The sequence below is a fragment of the Pogonomyrmex barbatus genome, unplaced genomic scaffold (assembly GCF_055798465.1).
Source record: "Pogonomyrmex barbatus isolate J1 unplaced genomic scaffold, ASM5579846v1 scaffold5, whole genome shotgun sequence".
In the NCBI taxonomy this organism is placed as follows: Eukaryota; Metazoa; Arthropoda; class Insecta; order Hymenoptera; family Formicidae; genus Pogonomyrmex; species Pogonomyrmex barbatus.
The window spans coordinates 11947677-11961541 of NW_028297149.1; the positions used below are offsets into that span (position 1 = coordinate 11947677).

The 13865-nt window shown below is 32.0% G+C and overlaps 3 protein-coding genes across 3 annotated transcripts; 1 reads left to right on the plus strand and 2 right to left on the minus strand.

Annotated features, from left to right (window-relative positions):
- The first annotated feature begins 110 nt into the window (after window positions 1–110).
- Window positions 111–10624, plus strand: LOC105431586 (uncharacterized). Its single transcript, XM_089081475.1, has 11 exons — window positions 111–340; window positions 559–612; window positions 1017–1286; window positions 1380–2169; window positions 2257–2459; window positions 3735–3771; window positions 6544–6552; window positions 6868–6908; window positions 7649–7766; window positions 7848–9772; window positions 10035–10624. Exons 1-11 carry the CDS (start codon window positions 245–247, stop codon window positions 10506–10508), a joined length of 4017 nt encoding a protein of 1338 aa, XP_088937601.1. The 5' UTR covers window positions 111–244; the 3' UTR covers window positions 10509–10624.
- On the minus strand, window positions 5799–6979 carry LOC105431593 (mitochondrial import inner membrane translocase subunit Tim13). The gene is made up of 3 exons (XM_011645863.3): window positions 6578–6979; window positions 6436–6504; window positions 5799–6038 (listed from the first exon to the last, which is right to left on the minus strand). The coding sequence occupies exons 1-3, from the start codon at window positions 6680–6682 to the stop codon at window positions 5940–5942; spliced, it is 273 nt and encodes a 90-aa protein (XP_011644165.1). The 5' UTR covers window positions 6683–6979; the 3' UTR covers window positions 5799–5939.
- On the minus strand, window positions 9776–13735 carry LOC105431591 (venom acid phosphatase Acph-1). Its single transcript, XM_011645860.3, has 7 exons — window positions 13680–13735; window positions 12647–12792; window positions 12461–12577; window positions 12124–12337; window positions 11630–11838; window positions 11063–11401; window positions 9776–10929 (listed from the first exon to the last, which is right to left on the minus strand). The coding sequence occupies exons 2-7, from the start codon at window positions 12737–12739 to the stop codon at window positions 10660–10662; spliced, it is 1242 nt and encodes a 413-aa protein (XP_011644162.2). The 5' UTR covers window positions 12740–12792; window positions 13680–13735; the 3' UTR covers window positions 9776–10659.
- Between the last annotated feature and the right edge of the window lie 130 nt (window positions 13736–13865).

A 13865-nucleotide genomic window follows, 5' to 3' on the forward strand; every position in this document is an offset into this window, starting at 1 on the left:
TATTCGTACATTTAAATTTATGGGGAAACAATTCGAAGGTTAGAAATATCGATATCGAATCACTCGAGTTCTCCAAGTCGATTCGGACGGGAAGGAAGTTCCTAGGTAGCGTGGTGCGGAGAGGGAGAAAAATCTCTAGGCAGTGTTTCGCTTCCGCGAACAAGTAGACACGCGATGGAAAGCGTAAATATTTACATCTCTTGAGTGTTCGTTTCGGCACATTTTTTTTTTAATTTGTACAATCATGATAGACGGAAACATCTCGATGGAGGAAGATACGGAATTGCGAGACCTGGTGGTACAGACCCTGGAAAGTAACGGCGTCCTCGCTAAGATACGGGTGCGTCCTGGGGGAGCTAGATTTCGCGGAGGAAAAGAAATGAAAAAAAAAAAAAAATATTAAAAAAGAAAATAAAAAAGATTCCGCGGGTTTCTGTAGGTTAGGTGAATGTTTTTTTCGGGGCAAGAAATGGAGTAAATATGAGAGCTTTGTACTTCGCGTCCTTCTTTTCTGCGCCAGCTTAATCTTGGTTTAATCCTCGTTTTTGTTATTCATAGGCGGAACTCAGGGCGAGCGTGTTTCTGGCACTCGAGGAACAGGATTCGGTTATGGTAAAGTATCCTTAGAGTACATCGCGATGAGGCATAAAAAGAAAGCTTTCTGTTTTCAATTCCTTGCGCTCTATTGGCTATAAGAGCTTTTTTTTATATAAAATAAACGTGGCAGGGTGTCGTGTCGGTGAGCAACTCACCTTGACACTTGCATGTTATATTTATTATATCATAAAGTGAGAAAAACGGAAAGCTTTGCAATCTTTAAACACTATACGGTTATCATATAGTTCTTGTAAAAAATATTGTTCGTATATATCTACTTTCTAAGATCTGTCTGTAAAAATGTCTTCTAATTTTTAAATTTTTACGTCATTTTTATATTATTTCGAAATTTATATAAAAGAGGAAAAGGATGTAGTGAAACTGGAAACGATTTAATAGACTTGAAATAAATGTTTCAGAATCCTGAGCCACTTCTCAACAAAACTGTAAAGCAGTACCTGTCTAATTCAGAAGGAAAATTATTGTTTTCCTTAGTTAGGGAGTTCCTAGAATACTTTGGTCTCGATTATACAATATCTGTATATGATCCAGAAACATACTTCGGGAAGGAGTATAACTATGTAGGGAGGAATAAATTATGCGAAGAATTAGGTATCGACTCAACCGAGCCATTGCTGGGAGAAATTCTGAAGAACAGTATCAATGGTGCCTTTAACAATTCACAGAAGGTATTTTTTTTAAATTAAATAATTGGCGTAGTTAATTGTAATGCAAGATATTTCATATTATTACAATAAGATTAAATATATCTTTTTACTTAGAACAAAAGCAGTAGCAGACACGACGAAACAGATGAAGCCTCAACGAATTTCGCAAACGCGACATTCGAAGTGTCTGTTCCCAAGATAATCCATACCGAATCTGTGTCGTCGTCAAACGACAATGATTCTTCTGAAAAATTAGACAGCATTTCCGAGCAGAGTCCAAAAGTTCCAATAAACGTGACAATAACGGATAAAAAATGCAAAGATCCGCCGATTGACACCGACATTATGACAGATACGTCGGATTATGATAAGCGTCAATTTTCTCTCAGGGAGAGCACAACGGACACTGATGGAATTGAAGGTAACAGGAACAATAATGTAAATTTTGATAAAAAGAGCACCGCGAATCCACACAGCACATACACGGCGACGAATGATGTGGCAAAGGAGACTGATAGTATCGTTACGTCTAATCAATTGAGTCCATTAAACAAATCCTTAATTAAGTTTGACGATTCTATAGTGATTGAGACGCAAGCAAATCAAAACGAGGATATAACTAAGCAAAACAATATAAATAGTTTGGAGCTAAGTATAGAGAATAATGTACAAAGTAAGAAACCGGTTAACGCGGGAAGCAACTTCGGAAAAACGATATATTTTGACGAGATTATCGTCGACGGTGAGCGGAAGAACGTTAGTACAATGAATAAAGCCGAGCCTTTTCTAGAAAGTTTGCCGACCATAAATCAGAAGGCTAATTCTGTATTTAGTGATTTACCACCACTTAATGGTAAAAAGGCCAACATTAATGATCTGAAGGAATTAATGAATATTGGACTTGGTGAGTTATGAAAATTCATGTTTTGTTATTCATTTAATGCGGTATAAAAGGTTTGAAAAAATAATGAGCATATATATATTTTTATAGCTGCAGATGGTATAGACAACTATGAGGAAGACTTTGTGTCGTCAGCATCGGGTAGCGCGAACGAACAAAGTCCTATTAAGGAGCCAGACAAGGTGGATAGTCTTCTCAAATTGCGAACGAAGAAAGAGGAAAAACTTCAAAGTACTGAAGACTTGAGCGAAGAAATCGAAGAAGTGGACGAAATCTTGAGTAGTACCTCTTGTGTAAGTAAACTGAACTTAAATTAACGCAAACGATGGCACTGTTACAACTGCAATTGCACATATTTTTCTCTCGCATTAAATTACGTAATTCTATATACATAGAATCGTTATATATTTTAGCTTGAAGATACAAATACGGATAAGAATATATCAAACTTTGCGACGGGTATTACCGCGGATTATACAGGAATGTAACTTTTAGTCATATGTAATAAAAGAAATATGTAATTTTTAATCGTATCGCTATACAGATCCTCTGTAAGAATTCTAGCGAGTTGTTCCTCTTATATGTACTCTTGATAAAGCCGATATCCTAGAGCGCCGCGGATATCTATGCCGACTACCGTGAGAATTCGGGAACTCGCAGAATTGAATTCATAGTTTCTGATAAAGGCACTGCCAAGCTGTGGCTCAATATTTATAAGTTGCGCTGCAAAGAAGAAAACGTAGAAGGAAAATGTCTGAATGAATATTTCCACAGATGACACGATATTTTTGTACGATTTGTAAAAATAAGGGATACTTTGAAACCATCATGGTTTGCAATAACAATGTGTATTGCGAACGATCGTCATCTTTTCCACAAATTTTATCTGAAATATTGCAGAATTTAGAAAAAGCAATATGGTTAATATTCTGCTATTAATAACCATAAATGAAGTACATCTTTTTATAATTTATATACATGAAAAAAGAATCTTATCTCGATCATCCATCATAAAACTAACGAAACTAATATGTGAAAAAATATATGCAGAATTACATGAATTAGCGGTTGTACAATTGTGAAATCTGCAATAATTTTAAAGTTTTTACTTATATATTGAGAAAAAGAATAATACACATTGAATATTACGAAGTAAACCATTTCATTTAACTTCAGACAGAATACCTTCTACGTTATGTAAAAAATATACTAGTATTATATTACTCTTACAAACATATTACACAAGTGTTATAATTTAAATTTTAGAGACGAGTCAAAGAAGAACACACGAAGTTACTGCTCATTAGTAACTTAGTTACATTTCTCTGTCTTTTCTTTTTTTTAGGGATTCTCTATTAGCATTTTGTTGTGTTTATTGAAATATCTCTGCCCTTAATTTTTATGACTGAACATTGTCCATTACCTCATTTTACATAAAGTTACTGACATGATATTGTAACAATATCAGGAAATCATCCGTCTAGAAATGGATTGCCTAAAAAATCCATCAAATTATTTTTTCGAATGTAATGGTGCTAAGTGTTTGAAGCTAAAGTTATTTATGAGAGTTAACGTTATCTATGAAAAAAAGAAAAAAAAAATTAGGTGCTTATATATTTTCTTGCATCCATGATTCGCAGGAAATTAGTGAAAGCTAGACTAGGATATTAATTTTTGAGTAATACAACTCGATTAAAAAGAAAGAAAGAAAATGGAAAGAAAACATTTAATATGAATATTTTATGCCCCCATATAAGATGCAATAACTAAGTACAACTCAAGATGGATCAACTAGATGCTTGACAAATCAAAATCTGTTCATAAAAATATGTAATATAGCCAGCCAGCTTTAACAAAAAAGATTTTCATTAACGGCTAGACTATGTTGTAATATTAAAATTTATATCCAGTTCGAACAAAGAAATTCCGTCACTTGTTATACAACTTTCAATTCTTCAAAATTGAATAATAGTTTATCATGCAGCAGTTTATCAGATGTTGAATGAAGAATAATCGAATACTGCGCTCAAATTGCAGTATTTCTTCACTTGTATAATGAGAGTTTATGAGTTTCTATCGGTTAAGTAAGGAAGTTGAGTTTATTAGTCTCTTTTGTGATTTATTGCATTAATATTTTTAGCGCAATAAACATTTCTTCATCTTTACAAGAGAATCCCTTCATCTCAACGTTTCGTCCGCAATATACGCGGTAACGGAATCGCTTAGTTCGAACTGCCATTTATCCCGACATATATGTATATTAAAAAAACGAGGAAAAAAAGAAGAAAAAGCAGGTGTGTTCCTGACCAATCAGCGTGGTTACATTCTATTATCGACATAGTAATCTTGACGACGGGATTCAGGACTGCATTGGAACATTCCTACGCTCTGTAGAATCTAGACGAGAGATAGATACATTCCAACGTTACACTAAGATAGATCGTACTTTTTTTCGTTACATCGTTACCATTAGCACGCATGTTTACAAAATAAGTGTATCTCTCATCATAGACTGTAAGCGTATAATTTAAGAATCGTCTTTTTTGTATCTGCCGCAAGAACACGTGGCTACAGGTTTCACTTTCGAAGCGACGGAAAAGTTCGTGGGATCGATTGCAAATTGATCGCGCGATATATTTCTATGAAGTCTAAGATGGCAAGTTTGGAGCTATACGTGTCTCTTGATTTTTCTTCTTCGTATGTTTGTATCGTAGATATATCTAGAGAACGCATAAAACCTGTAAAACCTACGGATCGTCTTCACGAGATGCTACCGAGATATAAACTATTTGTCTCGTAATGCTTTTGAATGTATTTTTACTGTATTTTTACTATTCAAGATTGTATTTGATCTGCTATTTGCTCTTTTTTTTTTATATAATTGTTTATGTAATTGTTGTTTGACGCAGCTTTTGTGAGAGGAACATATCCGACGCAGATAGTTAATTTAATTTTAAATCAAGTAATAATTTTATTATGAAAAATATATGTACATATATAACACAATGATGTTTAAATGCAAATTTTCATGAAGAGACAAGCTCGATATTTTCAGAATAGATAGCCATAAATGATTATACCATCAGTTATTCATGATTCATAGTTTGAAATTTCATAAATGAGCCATTGATAACAATAGGAATAACAGCTTGCTTTACTGGTACTTCTTCACACGGTCGCAGATAATTATTTTGTAACCACGTTGAAACATTGGTAGCTATACCGTGCCTTTTAGTGTGTATGAAATAATTATAAAGAATGCAAATAATAAAAAAAAAGTACTGTGGAATTGTGGGTTTTACAAAACACCTATGTTACTTATTTATGATTTTCAAGTATGATGTAATAATATGTATTCATGTATATGTTATTTATTTTATAAAGATTTTTCTCTTTTGCAATCATCGTCTACTTTCTTTTTCATCACTCCCTATAGATATCCCTATAGACACAATATGCTCTTTGCAGCATTAAACCAAGTATTTATCTCCATATGAAACCATTATATATATTATAATAATTGAGTGTTTATACTTTCAAGGGCACTACATTATATGCTGAATCATCTCATACATTATTTACAATGATAATGTATTAAATTCCATTAGTAAGAAAAGTATAAATGTCAAGTATAAATATCAAGATATGATATATTTTACTGGCCATGTACAAAAAATGCATTTTCATATTATTAAAGAATACTATACTGTTATGGTGCTATTAAATTACAATGTGGATAACAAATAACAATATATTTCCACAAATTTCTATATTTACATTCTGTTGCGTTCTCTTTGGAGTCGTTCACTATATGTTTTTGATACAAGGTTAAATGAGTCCATGTAGCGATCCATGCACATTGCTATACATTTCTGTAAACAAATCACTCAATCAATTAAATAGAAAAACTAAAAGGAACTTAATTGAAAATTAAATAAAAAATTAAATATGAAACTAATAAAAATGTATATTTTAAGATAAATTCTTTAAGATAGCTTTATCGTTGTAGAATCTTTTTCATTCAAAACTTATATATATTAACTTATAATTCAATCATAATTTTAGAAAGTTTGGAATATAGAAAATTGAGTCTTGTCTATTTCTATGAATGTAGATAAATTTTAATCTCGATTAGACTTTTCATCTTTTTTTAAGAATAAAAAAAAAATAAAGAGTAAATTAAACTGAGATTAATATTCATCTATGTTGATAGAATTGGATATGAAGCGTTTTTATTACAATTTCAAGGTTAGATTAAGCACAATTTACCTGTTCCGAGCTGTCCAGCGAGGTACCCGGTTTGCCTATGCACTTTTTAAAACATTTTTCCGTCATTTTCTGCAAATATGCATAAAAACCTGTAACTTCGAGTCATAGCTAAAGTCAGCTAATAGCAAAAGCTATATAATACCGTGAGCAATTCCTGGGCATTGGCGACCGCTATTTGTTGCTTCACTTGCTGCATCAACTCGTCTCGCTGCGAACCAGTTAAATTTCCCGTCGCTAATGACTCCATTTTCGAAACTCTCGGGTTATTACCTGTGTGTGGACTATCAAAATTTAAAAACTCGCAAATTCAATCGTTTGCCCACGAGCACCCGACCATGAATCGCATCTAACCTCACCTCGCCGGTCGCGTGCGTGAAGATGGGACCACGTGAAATCTGCCGTAAAGGCCGCACAAAAAATTTAAGTAGTAAGACGTAAGGAGTAAGGAAATTGACCAATTACATTCGATTATGGTCGAAGAATAATTGTCTGTGATTGGTAAATTTTCTTACTACTTACGTTTTACTACTTAAGTTTTTTTTTTTTTTAGTGCAAAAGCCTTATGTCCTGTTCGCAAAAAACGAAGCTCTTGCAGGTTGTATCGCTATTTTTCACGAATCTTCATTTTTCACAAATATGTAATCTATTTTTATGCCTTGTATCCACGATGCTAGGAATCGATCCGAGATCTCGGATGGAAAGAGAATTGACCAATCGTATTAGTCAATTAGCTGAATTATTCAAATGTAATTGGTCAATTCTCTTTTCAGCCGAGATCTCGGATCGATTTCTAGCCTCATAGATACAAGACATTATAGCCGACCTATACTCGTTGTTACATACTTAAAACGAAATAGATACATATTTGAAGTTTGACAAAAGCAAGATAGAAAATTTAGTGCAGGAACAGAAAACTATGATTGGTTCACGCTAATTCCGCAACTTGCAACCAATTACGTCGCATAAATTGACTGACCATCTCGTGAAAATTTTCGATTCGAGTGGCCGATATCTGTAAAAAATCGACCATTCAATTTTAAACGTGGCGATTATTTGAGAGTATTAAAGAAAAGCGTTTACGTGGAAAATTGAAACAAATTATTGAAACTGATAACAATGAAAAGAAAAAGAATAATGAAGAAGACAAAAAAGGTAAATTCGCGCAATTGATGCTGATATATATCGAATACATTTATATTTCATATCTTTACAGACATCCAAAAAGTTGAAATCTAATTGTAAGAGTCAAAGCGAGAGACAAATATTTCTTCATAGATTGCAACAAGCAGTAGAGGAATTTTGTAGTAAAAATAATAATTTGGATGATCCAGGTGAGTTTAGGAAGAAAATGTTTACAAATAATTTCGTATATTCATATCAGTTTCCAAATAATTAGAATTAAATTATTTTAGATTGCGAGTTGCTATACGCGAGAACTATGGAACATTCATTTTCGAAAAGAGATCCTAAATCTTTTCAAAACGACTACAATGAAAACTCGCGCGATAATTACATGTGCTATCGTTGTAAACATTTCCTCGAGATACCACATAATTTGTCTCAGTTGTTTTGCAACAAAATGGCCATTACTTTTGCCAAACAATATAAGATCGAGTTGAGTTTTGTTCAGGCTATTGTCTGGTTGAAGTTTTTTTTTGCCTGTGGCTCATCTCAAATATCAGTCGAACGATTGCAACAGATATTTAACGAACAATGGAATAGACATGATAAATGTAATTATTACAAAGATAAACACAGTGATGACGATCATGTTGAAAAATTAATACCTGTGATTAAAAACTTATCGATGAGAAATAATTTTAGAACGTCAACTCCTATAAATATTAATATATCACACCTTGATACATTTCAAAAAGAGATCTTACATGCTAGAGCTGAAAATATGCAGAGTAATCTATTAGAACCTGTCTTGACAAACAGTGTGAATGAGTCGTTTGTAGAAATGACTTTGATGCTCGAAGACGATAGCAGCTCTTGCATCACGGCAGATAAAAAGGGAACAGAAATTTTGGAATCCAGTATAAATTTAGATTCAGAAAAAAATTCATTTCGAGGATTTGATTTAATTTCGAAAGAAAATTTCGACATGGATGATCGGATACCTGAACATCAATGTTTCGAATTTGAAGAAAACGTATATGATTCAGTGCAAACTGCATCAAAAAATATCGATCAAATAAGTCAAGAAGTAGACGAAGAAGAAGAAGAAAAAGATATATTCCTTACTCAAAAAAATACTAATGTTTTGAGTAAACATGAATCTACTTTATCAATAGGAAACAAATTTATCACGCCGATGTCCGTAACTTCGGAATATAATTTTGAGGAAGAATGTTTTACTCCATTGGGAAATCGGAGCAACTTCCAGCCTGATAAGACATCGAAATTTGATGATAGTTTAAAAAGTTATAATATAACTCAAAAAAATATCACTCAAATGTCAGATTTGAGTACCAATTTCGAATTTCTACTCGACAATAATAATTCTTGGGAGAAATCTCTAGACAATATCATAACTGAAGATTCGAAAAAGGATAGCGCATACAGTACATTGCATATGGACATGGAATTCAAAACCGACAATAAGCGTACATTGAATACCGAATGTTATTATGAATCACAATCTTGCCAAAAAGATATAATGTATATGGGAGAAAATAAAAGTACTGAACCTCAGAATAACAAAAATCTTCGGGAAACGAGCGATACCATTTTTGAAAATCCTAAAGACGATGTTCCAGCGAAATTTATCATCGGTAACAAGCACACATCAAATATCGAACATTCTTCTAAACAGCAATCCTATAGATTGACAATTACATGCGAGAAAACAGTGGCTTCTCCTTCTATAATACAAGGAGTTGAAATATCAGACACAAAACACAATTATAATTTGCGACCTCGTATTAAGAAAAGTTACTCATCCCTTTTTACAACAAAGAGGCGGAAAGAACCTAAATCAGAAGTGTTAAATCAAGAGAAGAAAGAGAAAAAAGAACATGAGGATGAAATGATTCCTTCTAATTGGTGGAGCTTGACTTTGGAATCATTACATATGGAACGGATGGTTCTTGCCTCGATTCAAGTGATTATATCGACGCTTTGTGATAAAAAAACGACGAAGAAATATACGATACGTGATTATTGGAAAGATAGTTTAGAAGAACAAGCAGTAAACGCAGTATTGAATATATCGGATATTTTTACAATTGAAAAGAAACCTAATATATGCGTAAAAGAAATTGTAATGACAATAATCAAAGTTTTAGATGAGATGATGATGGATGTACAATTAAATAAAATATACTACTCTCAGGTATAAATTACATACATTTTTTTATATTTATAAATATTACATTAAATAAATACATAGCCTAGTATATATTGACAATTCATAAAAAATATGCGTATGAATAAAATATATAAATATTTATATATATATATATATATACATATATATATATGGTATTTTATATATTTTATACATATAATATAAAAATATTACTAGACACTTTAATTATTTAAAATAACTGTAATTATATATTATAATATTATACGATAAATAATTTTTTTTCTAGACATTCGTGTGGATATATCGAATACAAATAATGCTGGAGTTTTGTAATTCATTGCCAGTATGTGTCAAGATAATCGATCATTTGATAACAAAATTAAAATTGCTTCAGTCGAAGCTGATCGCTATAAAAGAAATACTTCAGAGGAATACCTGCGTCTTGATAAATCAATTGTATCTTGCGTTTTACTCGTTAAACATTACTCTACGAAAATATCGTGCGATTATACCAAGCGATCAAAGATCTCGACCTGCGGAAAGATCGATATGCCATGTCGCTGATCTTTGGAAGATACACTATATCGAAAAAGAACTTGATCATGCAGATTTAAACCTGAATGTTGCGGAGAAACGATGGTTAAATGCTTTAGAAAACAGCGCGGTAGTTTTCACGGAGCATTTTTTCGTGTCTTTCGCCGAAAAGTCGTTTTCACTCATCCGTGTGCTAATTTCGCAATCTAGCACGAGGATAACATAATGTTATTAATGTTCGAATCTACAAATCGCCGTATTAGAGTTATGTTTAATTATTATACGTTTTTTCTTCTTAACATAAAAATTAAGTTATGCTTAAAAATAAAAAACATATTCGCTTTAGTTACCATGTAAAATTTCACTATATACATGCTTTAAAAAGGTAAAACTGCAAAAAATAATAACATTAAAACAAATATTAAATTCTTGTTGTGATACGAAATAGATCCATTGTACGAAGAATTAGATTCGTTAGTCTCTTTTGGATTTTTCGTTTCTGATAAGCTTTCAGACCACCTACATAAAGATTGTGAATTTTCGGGTATTAAATCGAAAGTGGCGTTTACTAAAGTCTGTAGTGGACATATCTTTGTGCAATTTGGTAGCGAAAGAACGATTACGTCCTCATTAATATAATAGTTAATCTGAAATTATTTCAGTATTGTTTAATAACTATATTATATTATTTTAATAACTATAGTTCTAGAATATTTTTTCCTTCTTAGATAATAATAATTAACATTTAAATTGATTAGATATTGAAAATAAAAATGTTACCTTCATTCCATATGTATTCGTATTGTTATCAAAATAAAGTTCAAATATCAATGCTGCCTCGTTGGGGACGTGAGGTGACCAGAGATCAAGATTCTTCAAAACTCCAACGATGTTCCTAACATTGCCGCTGTATAACATTATTTTCCTTTCTTTCGGTATGTCGTCTGTTATATATTTTAACGAATTGCCGATAATCTCTTTTAAGAAAGTTCCGCCATTTAATTGTTTTTGCAGCAGACTCGCCGAAAGAAGATCGTATTCCAACAAGGTGACGTTGTACATTACACCATCGGGAAACAAGTCGATTGCCCAATTGGGTAACATTTCGTTTCGGTCAGCCTGATTTTTATTATTGCAAACAAAATTTTTACATTAGAATGCAATTGACAAAAACAAAGTTTAATTTCGTATCAATATCTTTAAGAAATTTAACAAATTTATAAAAGAGAAGAAAGAGAACTTTATTTTTATTTAGAGAGATTTAAATAATTATTTCTCAGAAGATAGCATAAAACTATTCTAATCTATTAAAAAACACTTTTGTTTTATCTTTGATTTTAGACTTACCATTGTTTCTAAAGTAGCATACAAGAGAGCTACGTCCGATGGGGTGCTAATATTTCTTTCAGTAACTTTAGAAAGATAATCAAATAAAGATTGATACTGCGTTAATATCTTTTGCGTTTCGGTCGTTTGCAATACCTGATTCATCTGTGACACAAAATTCGGACACAAAGAACCGACCAACAACGTGTCCTCCTCCAGTTTTACATAGTCTGCAAGAAATTGTTGTTGTTATGTTACAAAAAAAAAAAAATAAACATAACTTTTACAAAATGTTTTAATTAAAATTATTTGTTTAAAATTGTTAATTAAAATTGTTTAATGAAATCTGTATTCCGAATATCAAGCTTGCGATTAAGTTTTGTAAAATAATTTTCTAAAATATATTTAGAAAAAGAGCATTTGAAAATAATTTTGCGGATTATACATTTATTTCGATTTGAAAAAATAACATTCTATGTATTATTAAAGAGAAATAATTTTATCGCTTTACCGACCAAATGGTATTGGCTGCCAATTGAGACCTTCAATCCACATTTGATTTTCTTTGGGGGGCCATAAGCCCGCATTAACAAGTTGGGCCGATAAGATCGACAAAGTATTCTCCGTTGTACGTGTCCTCATAATATTGTCCGTATACGTATCGCCTAAAAATTCATTGTACACCTGGCGTAAATACGTTCCGAAATTGTACATGTCGAACTCGGCATTCTGTTTAATCGAAAGACATCATACGTCAGTCAGATCAGAAACAATATAATAATAATAATAATAATAATAATAATAATAATAATAATAATAATAATAATAATAATATTATGTCACAACATGTACCACTGGTATATTCATCGTGGCGGAAATAAAGGATTCATACGATAAAGTTTCCGGGATGCTGGTTTCGTTCGTTTCCGCATCGTCTTTCCACGGGGCGTACAGCTTATGTGCAAATAACTGTTAACCAGTACAACGGTTATCATCATCATACTTTTTATATATTAAATTGCATAAATATGTACTCACAACTTGCACAAATTTTAAATCTGGCGTAGCTAAACTGGGATGTGCGTAAAAGCATAATGCGAGAATGACGCTGATAAAACGTAGCCCGGCCATTTTTCTTCGGGAGATATAAATACGGTACTTCAACAGCAAATATCAATACAAATCTGACAACAGGTCTGATAGAATTAGAAGCGAAGAGAGAAAAGACAGGCAAAGGTCCAAGTTGTTTGTCAACAATAACGAATATATGGCGAATATGACGGCATAATATTTAGGATTGTGTGAGAAACTTCTATTTCATTTTATAAAAAATATTTTTATTTTGAATGAAGAGGCGTGCAGATATAGAAAGAAGTATAATAGAAATATATTAGATTTTAGTGCATACTATGCAAGTGATCATACAACTCGAGATAAAAAAATTTTCCTTATTTCTATCTACATCCGCAAAGACAATTGGTCTGCCACAACACTTCCGAAACCACTTGTGTGTGCCCGCGTGTGACTGATAAATATTAGATTTATGTTATCTGAATGTACAGTTAATGAATGAACAGACATGTCGCCGACAGGACGACAATTCGTGCTCACTTTTTTGCCTTCTTTATCTAATCTAGTCACCGCGATAGGATTTGATTAGCTACATATGGAATTTTGCACATCGCTGATTTATTAACTTTTTTGAAATCTGAATACTTTGTTCTTTTCTTATCTGATTGTCAATTGATATCAGAGATGGAGCATTTTTTTGCTGTTAGCTTATTCACGTTACATAAAAAAAAATTATCTTATAATCACACTCAAAAATAATCACACAAATCTAGTAATTATGCTCTAAGAATTATTGATAACAAATTTTTATTACGTCAGATTACAAACACACAACCCCGTGAAATTAACTTTAAAAATAAATATAAAAGAAAAAAAGACTATATAAATTAGAAAACTAAAATTTGTAAGAAAATTGATTGCCTGAAAACTTCAGTTCGGAATTACTAAGCACTTTTTTGTTTAGCCCCGATTTGAGTAATACTTTTTCTCCAAGACTCACTTTTCGATTCTTCGCGTTTCTTCTTCTCAGGGAAACTGAATAAATACTCTGTACAATTACCATGAACAATTTTACTTGGTTATCTCATATTACCTGATCTCTTTTACGTTTGTACAATGATAACAACAGATACTCGACGAAAACTAATTAGAATTACATTTGGAAATTTATTCGGCAAATTATTAA

Bases quoted from the DNA above. Each gene is read 5' to 3' on its own strand.
- LOC105431593 (XM_011645863.3), bottom strand. From the start codon at position 6,682: ATGGAGTCATTAGCGACGGGAAATTTAACTGGTTCGCAGCGAGACGAG. The intron at 6,505-6,577 runs GTATTATATAGC...GCATATTTGCAG, and splicing joins ATGCCCAGGAATTGCTCACG to AAAATGACGGAAAAATGTTT. The intron at 6,039-6,435 runs GTAAATTGTGCT...ATTTGTTTACAG, and splicing joins CGCTGGACAGCTCGGAACAG to AAATGTATAGCAATGTGCAT.
- LOC105431586 (XM_089081475.1), top strand. From the start codon at position 245: ATGATAGACGGAAACATCTCGATGGAGGAAGATACGGAATTGCGAGAC. The intron at 2,460-3,734 runs GTAAGTAAACTG...TATTTATGAGAG, and splicing joins TCTTGAGTAGTACCTCTTGT to TTAACGTTATCTATGAAAAA. The intron at 6,909-7,648 runs GTCGAAGAATAA...ATATCTTTACAG, and splicing joins ACCAATTACATTCGATTATG to ACATCCAAAAAGTTGAAATC.
- LOC105431591 (XM_011645860.3), bottom strand. From the start codon at position 12,739: ATGGCCGGGCTACGTTTTATCAGCGTCATTCTCGCATTATGCTTTTAC. The intron at 11,839-12,123 runs GTCGGTAAAGCG...AATTTCTTGCAG, and splicing joins TTGGCAGCCAATACCATTTG to ACTATGTAAAACTGGAGGAG. The intron at 10,930-11,062 runs GTAACATTTTTA...AAATAATTTCAG, and splicing joins CGAATACATATGGAATGAAG to ATTAACTATTATATTAATGA.